At 32.6% G+C, this 12,066-nt stretch overlaps 1 protein-coding gene across 2 annotated transcripts; it reads left to right on the top strand.

The window, feature by feature from the left end:
* Positions 1-5,982: 5,982 nt before the first annotated feature.
* On the top strand, positions 5,983-11,770 carry LOC110708371 (GRF1-interacting factor 1-like). 2 transcript variants are annotated; one of them, XM_021886494.1, is made up of 4 exons: positions 5,983-6,346; positions 10,227-10,303; positions 10,755-10,839; positions 11,098-11,770. In XM_021886494.1, the coding sequence occupies exons 1-4, from the start codon at positions 6,263-6,265 to the stop codon at positions 11,464-11,466; spliced, it is 615 nt and encodes a 204-aa protein (XP_021742186.1). In that variant the 5' UTR covers positions 5,983-6,262; the 3' UTR covers positions 11,467-11,770. The 2 variants fall into 2 exon arrangements, with proteins under 2 accessions (XP_021742186.1, XP_021742187.1); XM_021886495.1 differs by having other exon boundaries at positions 5,999-6,346; positions 11,101-11,770.
* Positions 11,771-12,066: the final 296 nt, after the last annotated feature.

Raw genomic sequence — 12,066 nt, 5'->3', positions numbered from 1 at the left:
GCAATTGTCCCCACTTCAATAATGAAAATATACATTTTCTCTCACATATTTTCTCTTTCATGGTCTCCATCTTACTTTCATTATAATAATTTATTTACCCACTCAGAATATTAAATTACTCTTTTAAAACTCCGTCCATTCTCAAGTGATGCACAAAAAAAAAAAAAAAAAAAACAAAGTGAGTACTTTAACTTTACATTGAATACATACTTAATTAGTTTCATTTGAGAGTGAGAGATAGCTCAAGTTGTTAGAGCTTTCCTCTCAATTTCAAAATATTCTAAGATCGATTCTCATATATTGTCCTTATTATGGCTCTAAAACACACACACACACACACACAAAAACTCAGGGCCTGTTCTCATACGTTTATTTTCAGTTCAGCTCAGTTCAGTACTTAATTTCCTTATCTTATAAAGTATTCATTTCAGTTCAGTTCAGTTTAGTTTAGTTCAATTCAGCTCAGTTCATTTCAGTTCAATTCAGTTGAGTTCAGTCTATGAGAACAGGCTGTTTCACCTATTTTATCTTGCATTAACGGGAAAAAAAAGGGATACCAATGTTGGTGTAAGTGGGATTTCACAAACTTTTATATGTAGTTGACAACACCACGTGGAAGGGGTACGGTTACTTGGTCGGTCAAGAACTACCCGGTCAGTGGGTTACTTATTTAGGGGTTACTCAATTGGTCATGGATTACTTGGTCAAGGGTTAATTTCACACAAGAAACATGTTAACCGATTGAGTAACCCGATAATAAGTATCCCTTGACCAACTGCGTAATTTAATCCCTAAATAGGTAACCCCTTAATAAGTAACCCCGGCGAAAACGCGTAAACTGACTAGGTAACCCCATAATAGGTAGCCCATTGACCAACTGAGTAACCTCTAATTAATAAGTAACACCGGCCACACAGAAAAAGCACATGTTCGCTATTGCATTTTGATGTTTTTTCTAAGAGATTCAATCAGACAAGGTTTTGATGAAAATTTCATCATACACCCATACATGCGCATGATACACCTAGTCAAAATGTAAGGATTGTATATATAGAAACTCGGGAATAATATGTACAAATATAAAGTACACGAGCAAAAATATTCATTCAAAACGACTCACACTACTAGAAATCAGCTGAATTTCGACGGATTGCTTCCGACGGTTTTCGACGGATTTATATTTCGTCGGAAATTTTCGACTAATTCACCAATTCCGTCGGAAAATCCGTCAGAAATTTCCGACGGAATTGAAATCCGTCGAAAAATAGGTAATTTACGACGGATTTTATATCCGTCGGAAAGTTCTGACGGATAAATCCGTCGGAACCATTAAAATAACAATTTTTTTAAAAATATCTCATAACCCTAATAAGTGGGCGCCGCTTCTTTCTTTCTCCTTCCTGCTCCTCTTTACTCCTTCTCTTTCCTCCTTCCTTCTCCTCTTTCCTCCTTCTCCTTTTCTCTTTCCTCCTCTTCTGTGGCGCCCTATCTCCTTCTTCTCCGTCGTCTTTCTCTTTCCTCCTCCTCCTCTATCTTTCCTCTTCTTTCTCCTTTGCAGTTCTTCTTCTCTTTCATCTTCTCTTTCCCTCATCTTCTTTCCCCTCTACCAATCAAATGTCGAACATCATCTTCAAGTAATGGTTGTTACGGTCAAATTTGAGCTTGAAATCCTTAGATCTAAAGGTTTCATGGTCGAATTTGACCGTATGAAACCATATTCGAGTGAAATTCAAAGGAAAAATGGTAATATAGGTATGTTTTCTTGGTTTTATTTATTTATTTATTTTGTTAATTTATGGGTTGTGAATTTGTATGTTTTGTGTTTTTTTTTTAATTTTTGGGTTTAATTACTGTTGAACGTGGTGGATGGGTGGCGGACCGGTGGTTGGTTAGGGTTTGGGGTGGGTGGGTATCTGGGTGTGTGAGATTTTTCTAGGCTAGTGGGTTAGGGTTTGGGGTTGGGTGGGGATCTGGGTGTGTGGGAGGGTGGGCTACTGGGATCGGGTTTGGGGGTTGGGTGTGGATATGGGATTTGGGTTAGTTTTGGTTTAGGTGGTCGGTGGTGGTTCGCTTAGGGTGGCCGATGGTGGTTGTGGGAATATTTGAGGAGTTTTTGTATTTAATTTGTTGCGGTGGAGGTGGCGGTTTAGCGGTGGGGGCTGATGGTGGTGGGGGTGGTGCGGGTTTTTTTTTTTGTTTTTTCAAAAGGATTTTCCGACGGAATCATTTTCCGTCGGAAATTTACGATGGACTTTTCTGTACCTTGAAAACCTTTTCCGATGCTAAAATCCGTCGGAATTTCCGTCGGAAAAGTGTTTCCGACAGAAAAGGTCGATTTCCGACAAATACTATTACGACGACACGTTCCGACGGAATTCCGTCGGAAACCAAAACAGGGTGTTTCCGACGGAATTTTTCCGTCGTAATTAAGCTGTTTTCTTGTAGTGTCATTCCTTGATTTAAGGGATTGATTTTTTTATTTATTTATATTTCATTTATTATTTACATTCCATATTACTTTTGGTAAATAAAATTTCTTATTTTTCTTAAGAGAGAGAAATTGAGTTTCTATATAGAGAGAAACATGATAAAATTTGAATTTCAAATTGATTCTTTGTTGTTATGGAGTTGTTTATTGTTTTGATTTTTCTTTAATTGAAAGATGTAATAAATGAATTCGTCGTGAAAAATATTTATTTTTCAACATTTCTTTAATCATTTTTTATTTTCAATGGTTGAAAATGGTGTTCTTCATATTCTGGTATGATGTATATTCTTTTATCATTTATTAATTGTAATGAAATATGTTTTTTGAGTCTGATTAATGTGTTCTTTGAATCTGAATTATATGTTCTTTACATTACAAACAATGTTCTTTTTAAGATATATAAAATAAATATGTTCATTGGATATCAATAATACAAATTATGCTCTTTATACTTGAACAATATGTTCATAAATTTTGAATTTCAAAAAAGATATGAATTATATTTAGGTGAAAATAATTTTCGATAGAGAAATTCTAGATATGTTCTTGAAATATAAAAAGCACAGTATTTTGCAAATTTGAACCAATGAGGATGAATATGGTATCAAATCATGAAAGATTTAAGTAATTTTGCTTATTTATTTTTTAAAGCTTATATGTCATTAATCAACTTTTCATTTTTTATTTTACATGCTACGACATATAAAAGTGTAAAAGTTGATCTTTTGTTCATGAATAATTAAGAGACAATGTCTCACTACATTATTGAACACTTAAAAATATGATGCGATAAAGATTGAACATCTATATATATATTAAAACCCATGGCAAGAATTATAAAATGCCACATGTCATGATTCTTGCCACGTATCATCATGACTTGATAAATGATGTGGGGTCATGTGACTCATCATTTCATATTAAAATCGATCATCAATGTTTCATACGAAGTATATATATTAATCACAAATTGATCAATATAATATCATTCTTTCGTTTACTCATCGATTTATAATTCATATAGGTTATATAAACTACGTATTCAAAATATGTAACAAAATAATATATAGCAATTTTAAAACCACGACATGTGTTTACTTTGAAGAAATTTATATTGATAGATAAAGATTCCTGTAACAAATAAAACAAACTAATATGAAGTATAAAAGTTAGGTTATTGCATATTTCATAATGAATGTTGAAAAACTTCAATAATATTTTTTTTAAATTATAAAATCACCAATATATTTCACTTTAATTTATTATAATTTTTTATATACAAAAAATAACCCGGAGCATCGCCCGGGTCTAAAACTAGTTACATTATTAATAACAATATAATATCTATAAAAACTATAATACGGAGTAGATTAGTTAACTACGGAGTATAAAGAATTATTCGTCAAAAAAAAAAAAACTATGAAGTATTATTAATGATATGTACAAAGTATATGTGTGTATGCAAATGCTTGGCTTTTGTGTATAAGTATAATGAAGACTTTAAAAGATATGTCTTGAATATGAGTTTTGATGTTTCACTATCTTTTTGTTTATGGTCGCCTTATAAGGTGAGTTGGCAGATAGGACGAATAAGATACTCTTACATCAAAATTCGTCCTCTATTAACTCACCTTATAAGGTAACCACAAACAAAAACCTAGTCCAATGTCAAAATTCAAATTAGCTAGTGTGATATTACGAGTACTCTATAGAAACCTTGTTCGATAATTCGGACAAGATTTCTTAATGAGATGTTCCGTCTAATAGGGTGCCATTCCTTTTATCCTTTAGTCCTAACGGAGTACCTACCAAATAAAACATGGTCAAATAAAAGAAAAAAAATGTTCGAATTAGGTAGAGCAGAATGTACCAAGTAGTAATGTAGAAATTATTGGCAAGGGTAAAAACCGTTAAAACGCGTTGGAAAGGAAATAAAGAATACACCACACACCACCAATCAAAAATGGTTCTCAAAAATGAAACCGTAAAAAAATAAAAAAAAGGTTAATGTTCAAAAACCAATAAACAAAACAAAACAAAACAAAACACACCATCTATGTGAACAGAGGAACAAAAAAAGTTGAATACTATAATCAATTTTTTATTTTATTTTTATTATATAAAAAGAGTATATGTTTTTGCCCCCTTATTGGTATTTGTCTGAAGTGCCACCCCACCTCTCCTATCACGTGACCCCGTCTCTGAGTAATGTTAAAGAGATGATGAGATGAGGTTTTATTACAGGCCCCACCCTTTTCACACTCCCTGGGTCCGTATAAATTATTATATGCATTCGGGTGTATACTATTTCAATATATATACAATTAGATTAATGAATGTACTCCGTATATAGAGATAAGTGCACCTAACAATAACAATTTTATAAATATTTTTTTACTTGAAATGAGAATAAAGTATCAAATGACAGAAAAAAGAAAAAAAAAACCTTCTACTACATGCTTTTAGAAACGTATATTAAAAATTTTAGGTGAACAAGAAATTAAGATAAGTGTAGAGGTTCATGCTCGAAATCTTTAATACATAATACTTGGTGCAATAGAAGTAGGTACACCAAAGGTTGTGAGCAGAAAATGTCTTTGCATATACCTTACATCCGAGTGTATGTAAATTTTTTCAGAGGTTCACACTATATGAATTCAAAGTCTTTTTTTTCATTTTAAATATTACCTTCGTTTCTTATTATTATGTCTCACACATAATACCCCATTATTACAAATACTAAGGGTCTGTTTTGATTTATTGAACAAAGCTGAATTGAATTGATTGGAGCTGAACTGAATTGAAATAAATTGTTTATGAGAAAAGGAAATTAGGAGCTAAATTGAACTGAACTAAGCTAAACTGATTGGACCTGAACTGAAATTAAGCTGAAGAGAACAGACCTTACGTTGAAATTAAGCTGAAGAGAACAAAGCTAAACTAAGGGCATGTTCTCTTACGTTGAAATTCAGTTCAGTTCAGTTCAGTTCAATTCAGTTCAGTTCAGCTCAGTTCATTTCAGTTCACTTCAGTTCCGCTCCTAATTTCTTTCTCTTACAAAATATTCATTTCAGTTCAGTTCAGCTTAATTCAGTTTAGTTCAGTTTAGTTCAGCTGAGTTCAGTCAACGAGAACAGGCCCGACATAGGATCTGTTTTTTTTTTTTGAGAAACACATAGGATCTGTTTTGATTTACTTACCTGAACTGAATTATTTATGAGAGAAGGAAATTAAAAACTGAATTGAATTGAAATTAAACTAAATACTACGTAGAACATGTCCTAAAAAATAGTGATAGTAACAAAAACAATTTTTTTGAACAGTGAAATTAAAAATACAAAAAGATTATTTGTAGACGTGTAAGAGTAAAATCCAACCCAACCCAACCCAACCCAACCCAACCCAAACACAAATCCAACCTAACCTAACCCAACCCCATCATTCTCTCTCCACATTTTTCTCTCTCTAAAATAAAACAATTTTTTTTTTTAAAAAAATAATCTGTCCTCTTTATATACCTCTCTCACTATCTTCTGAGTGTGAATCCCTGTATTCTTTTTTATTTATATAGTGAGTGTTTCCAGTAGAGAGAGAAAACATCCAGTAGTAGTTTTAGCAGTAGCACCATCTCTTTCCCCTCTGCTATTTCAGAACTCTTTTTCTCATTTCCTTCCATTTCTAAATTATTTTTTTTATTTTTCATTTTTATTTTTTGCACTTACAAATTCAACCCAAAAAAAAAAGATTTTCCTTGGTTTGTTGGTGGGGGTTGATATGCAGCAGCACCTGATGCAGATGCAGCCCATGATGGCAGCTTATTACTCTTCTAACAACGTCACTACTGATCACATTCAACAGGTTTTTTTTTTTCTCTCTCCTCTTTTTTTTTTTTTTTTTTTTTTTTTTTTTTTTTTTTATAATCTACTTATTCTGTGCTTCTGGGGTTTTTTTTTTTCGCCGCCTCTAAGAATTCTTCCTGTTCTGACGGTGATTGTCGTCAAGAGATAAGATAGGGGTGGAAGAACTTTTTTAGAGATAGGAGAGATTATTAGTTAAAATTGCACTTGCTTGAATTGGGCATATATCTTTATGTTTTGTGCTTAATAATCATTCTTTGAGTGCCCCTTAAGTTTAACTTCTCTTTACTCATATTTTTTTTTAACAAAAAAAATAAAATTTTTCTCTGTATTGTATGACTGTATGTACTGATTTTTTTTTTTTTTCTATTTATGCTTAATTTGTGTGTGAGAAACTGAGAATATGTCAGATATTACCCCTTTTTTTTTTCTGCTGATAAAATTTGAGGGGTCCATAATATGTACTCTATTAGTAACAAGATCAACATGATTTGCAATATTAATTGTTTATTGACAATTTTTATTATACAATCGGGTGTGTGTTTTTTTGAGCTTTATTTTGTGTTCATTGTAAGCAATCTATTGACTTGGATCTTAACTTTTTGCTTTTTATAAATTATTTTATGTGGGTTTGTATCTTTTTTTGATGGAAAGGTGGGTTTGTATCTTAGTATATCACAAGTATGAAGTTATAATGTTTAGGTATGGAGTAGTATGAACTTTTCTACATAGAGTAAATTTCAGACACTTTTCCCTCTTAATATTGTTTGTGACATATTTGCCATTTCATTTGTTTTTTCAAAAAGACAAGATTTGTAAAGGTAAAGAATCTAGTTTTGCATGCGCCTTTTGATGTGTATATATACATGTCTTCTTTACATGCTTAAACAGTGCTTGTACCAATAATATAGAGCTTTTTAATCATATTGTGTTTAGTCCTAATTCCATGCTAATCATATAAATTATAAACCATACTGGTACAAGATTATATATGAGTTTGCCTCATCATTTTCGATTACTTAATTATAATTATATCATTGAATTGGATAAAAAAAGTATGTGCTTACAAGTCTATGACGTATGTGTTCACATAAAAAAAAAGATACGGGATACAAGATGAGACATAAGTTGAGACATACAATGTTAATTAACCCTCTATATTTTCTACCTATGGCCTATTGCAAGGCAGTAATTAGCTTTAAGCAGGTTAAAAGTTCTTGTAGATAATCATATTGGTTAACCAAAAGCAAGGAAAAAAATAAACATATTGATTTTGGCTGTTAATGGACTAAATTATGTCTAATCATATTGATTGGTTATTAATCAATACCTTTATGGATTACTTTTTTTACTACTTATATGCTGTGTTTATTTTTTAATTGGTTTGACCAAGTAGTTTGTTCAAATGACACCTTGACTTTCCTTAACTATAACATGTTCACACCCTTATTTCATTGGGTCACTCCTAATTATACAACCTCTATTGAATGGGTGATTGAAGCTACTTGGTAAAATGACCTTAATAACCTCAAATTATGTGAAAAGCTTCATTTAGGCCCCACAAATTTAGGCATCATTTGTCATTTCATGTGTGAAAGGAGATAGTGAGATCCAACTCAGCGACACTTAAAATACGAGTGTATTTTATTTTAAAAACATATTATTCACATTAATGCGAGTAGATTACTCATTGGGTAGATCCGAAGATATATACGACTAATATGAGTAAACTCATTCAGGCTACATGTAACATGTAAAGCATTAATCTTCTGGTATAATTCATTTGTTGATTAAATTGTGTAGGGTTAAAAAAAGTATAGCATAATAGTGAGAGTCTAACACCAGAAGAGACTTTGTCATTAGTTGCATACTGGCTGAGGCATGTGTTCTATTTTAATGCAAGTAGACTCTAGTGACTAGGTCTAGTAAAGTAGTAATAGTACAAGCTGTCTCCTCATGAAATAAAAGATAATAAAAATGAAAAATGAGTAAATGCAATTTGTTATTGCAACTCACTTTCATTTAAAATCTGATGTTGAAGTAACAGGTTCAGATACATGCCACGTGTATGGTTGGGGAGGGTGGAATATAGTGTGTGCAGGACTATGGGAGTTTTCAAGCACCAAGACAACCTAAGGTTTTAGGCTCTAGGAAGTACTTTGGTTGTATAAATTATAAATGATGGTTAACTAACTTGTAGCTATAAATGGGTTTTTATATAGAATATGGACCAATGGTTCATAGGAAAATAAGAAAAGATTGGACTTTTCATAAAGTTTACTTTAATAAGCATATATGGAAATTTATTCATTTTTTGTTGTGTTTGATAAATGGTAAAATTTTGTTGGCTTTTGATTTTAAACAGTTTTATGTTGTACAATTTTTCCAAGGAGTTGATTGTTTTGAGTCAGAAAACTCAGTAGTTGTATGGTACATAAGAAAAGGGTTTATGCTTTTGACCAACAGAAAATAATGAAGAGGAATAACTATGGTGTAATTACTTAAACTACATTGTCTCTTTTTAACTCTTTTGTCTTAGTTGGTGGTATGTGATTCACATGCCTTACTCTATTCTAGTCTAGTACAAATGTACATTACTTGATGATTTAAGTTATTACTGCCTTAATTGCAACTAAAAAGTCCATTATGATCTCGGGTTTAGTCATTTAAGCATGCTAAACGAGCACTTCAGTCGAGTGATACATTGTTATGTCTATCTTAGTGGTAATTAGCCTAACAGATGATTAAGGTTTACGTGCTCGCATTCGTAAGCATCGAAAAGTCGATATCCAACATACATACTGTCATGCAGCTTGATTATTGCTGGCATGCTGTTCAACATACCTTAAGAGCATGGTTCAACCCCTGGCCTAAGATCTGCCTTTTGGTCCAAACTTACCTTTTCCGGCAGTTGGAAATTGAACCTTTTCTGAACTTGGACCACAACAAGCAATTCAAGAATTAACATGAAAATATAAATATAAATATAAATGGAAGTATAAAATGTCAGTGTAATCATTGAAGTGTAGCAAACTTAAAATTTACTGTAATGAAGCTTTAGGTGTGGGCTCCTGTAATGGTCTTCACATATTCATCAGTTCTGTAAGACCTTTTTGTTTTGCTGGTATTAGAAATTTAGTTTAAACCTTTATTGAAAAGGAGGCAATGTCAGTGTTTCTTACTCAACTAATGTTATGACTATTTGGCTAATAATGAAAAATAGTGTAAATGTACTTTTTTAACTAGTGGTTTTTAGTGATGATGATTTTTAACTTGTTTTTAAACCTAGTATCAAGTTTTCTTATCTGTTAAGCTACTTTTGAAGGCCTAAATCTGGAGGAAAAAACCCAGAATTATTATTATTATTTTCAATTTTTTTTTTTGTAAGTCTCAAGCATGAACAATTGTCATCTCCTATTCATTAAAATGGAGAATCCGTATGTTCCCTTGTAAATGGTTGAATAAAAGAAAGTTATTGTGAATCAAATGATCATCGATAAAACAATTAATACATATGAAATTATACAAGGGATTGATGTATGCATAGATTAGCTGCTGTCTCTGCTAATTTATATGAGTTTGTTATTATAAGTGTGGAACGGTGTTGTATTCATTGCTTTTTATCCTAGTCTAGGGCTACCGGGGTAGATTCTAAAACATTGCTAATTGCAGATCATTTGATCCTTGCGCTTAAGTTAAAATTGATATGTACTGTAATACACTTTGGTTATGCATGACATATTCATCCTTTGTTACATTAATTCACTTATGATTCTAGTCTATTAGCCGCTTCATCTATATATACTGCTTGGTTAGTTCTCATCTGGAAATATTTTTTTCTTATTGATTTCTAAATTTTGGTTGGTTTTAAATCTTGGCAGTACTTGGATGAAAACAAGTCTTTGATTCTGAAGATTGTGGAAAGCCAGAATTCGGGGAAGATTAATGAGTGTGCTGAGTAAGCTTAATTTGCAAACTTTGGCTATTCTTACATGATTCATAATTGTGTCTCTGCTTGGTAATTTAGCTGTTTAAGTGAGACTAACGAGTTTATCTCATCATACTCCGTATTTGCATATTACATCAGGCATGTGCTATGGGCAATTCTGGAGTTGTAATTAGGACAGTTCAGTGAGCGAAGTTTAAAACTGCATTCGGTTTCAATTGGATCAGAAAGATAGTTGTTGATTTGCAGACTTAGTATAATTAATTTTTTTTTCTTAAATAACTAGAAATGCTTATGCAAGTCTGAAATTGTAAGATGCAAGGTGCAACTTTAAGTCATTACGCATTTGTAATTTTTTAAATAATTACATTGGAATTATGCTTTATAATGTGGAAAAGCTGAAGAAAGCATTAGTATTTGCCACCATTACATATTCATCATTCAGTTGTTTCGACTATTGCAGGAACCAAGCAAGGCTGCAGCGAAACCTCATGTATCTTGCTGCTATTGCTGATGCCCAGCCTCAACCTGCTACTATGCATTCCCAGGTATGTATGATAAGGATTTTCTGTTCATTAGAGCTCATCCTCAATTTGTTGGAAGTTCGAAAATTCCTTTACATTTGACATTATGATTAATGCACATCGATCATTATTCTTAGAAAGCAACAGTGACTGAGAAATGTTCCTTGCACTTCCAATAAAATTTAGCACACATCTCTTGGAAGAAATTATTATTTGATTTATCATGATTAGCAAATACTACTATCTATGATTTTGAAATTGTAATTTTTTTTTTTGAAAAAGCAGCAGTATGCTCAAAACCAGATGATGCAGTCAGGGGCGCATTACATGCAGCAACAGCAGCAGCAAGCTCAATCAATGTCGCCACAGGCTTTGATGGCAGCACGCTCTTCAATGCTTTATAGCCAGCAAGCATACCCTACCCTTCAACAGAGTCAAGCCCTGCATGCCGGCCAAATGGGAATGAGCTCTGCTGGTAGCTCACTCAACATGCTGCAAGGTGAACCTCACAGTGCGGCCAGCAGTGGTATGCTTGGGTATGCTGACTTTGGGCGTATCAAGCAGGACATCGGAAGCTCTGAAGGGCGTGGTGGGACTTCAAGTGATGGCGGTGAGGCACTCTACTTGAAGTCTGGTGAAGATGGAAACTAAGATTGTAGTAGCATGAGCAAGTTAGACGGAGTTGCTAAGTCGGTCTTTAGGAGTTTAGTATTAGTCAAGGAAGTAGTACTTACTAGTTTACTAGGAAACATGGAATGGTTAAAAAAAAGATCACCACTTAAAGGGCTAAATTTTCTCTGATGGAAACATTGTTGAGTTGCTACTCACAAAGCCTCCATCTTCTTGGTTCTTTTAAAGTGGTGAGACTCGGAATCTTTTAAAGCGGTTTAATTATCATGTAAATTTGTAGGATTATGTTCCTAAATTTTATGTGCCTTTTTTTTTATTAGCTTCATTCATTGTCTCTCCAACAAATCTTCATAAGTTGATCTCAATCATGCTATATATCCAAGTATATTACATTTGATATGAGATAAAAATACAGTGAACATTATTACCCGGAAAAGAATCACTATAGTATCTGCATAATGCTCATGTTCTTCATGTTTTCTGTTGTGGCTAATGATATGGGAAATTACTGAGTGATCTTCAACTAGTTGATGCATCATTTTTTATAATAATCCTTTACATTAAGAAAACATGTTTAGAGGCGTACGTAATGTAGGATTTACAAATCAAAGGGAACATCAT

Source organism: Chenopodium quinoa, unplaced genomic scaffold (genome assembly GCF_001683475.1).
Source record: "Chenopodium quinoa cultivar QQ74 unplaced genomic scaffold, ASM168347v1, whole genome shotgun sequence".
Taxonomy (NCBI): domain Eukaryota; kingdom Viridiplantae; phylum Streptophyta; class Magnoliopsida; order Caryophyllales; family Amaranthaceae; genus Chenopodium; species Chenopodium quinoa.
This window is presented reverse-complemented; position numbering and strand designations above follow the sequence as displayed.

Excerpts from the sequence above, each read along its gene's own strand:
- LOC110708371 (XM_021886494.1), top strand. The coding sequence starts at position 6,263 with ATGCAGCAGCACCTGATGCAGATGCAGCCCATGATGGCAGCTTATTAC. Across the intron at positions 10,304-10,754 it reads AAGATTAATGAGTGTGCTGA|GAACCAAGCAAGGCTGCAGC; the intron begins GTAAGCTTAATT and ends CGACTATTGCAG. Across the intron at positions 10,840-11,097 it reads CTGCTACTATGCATTCCCAG|CAGCAGTATGCTCAAAACCA; the intron begins GTATGTATGATA and ends TTTTTGAAAAAG.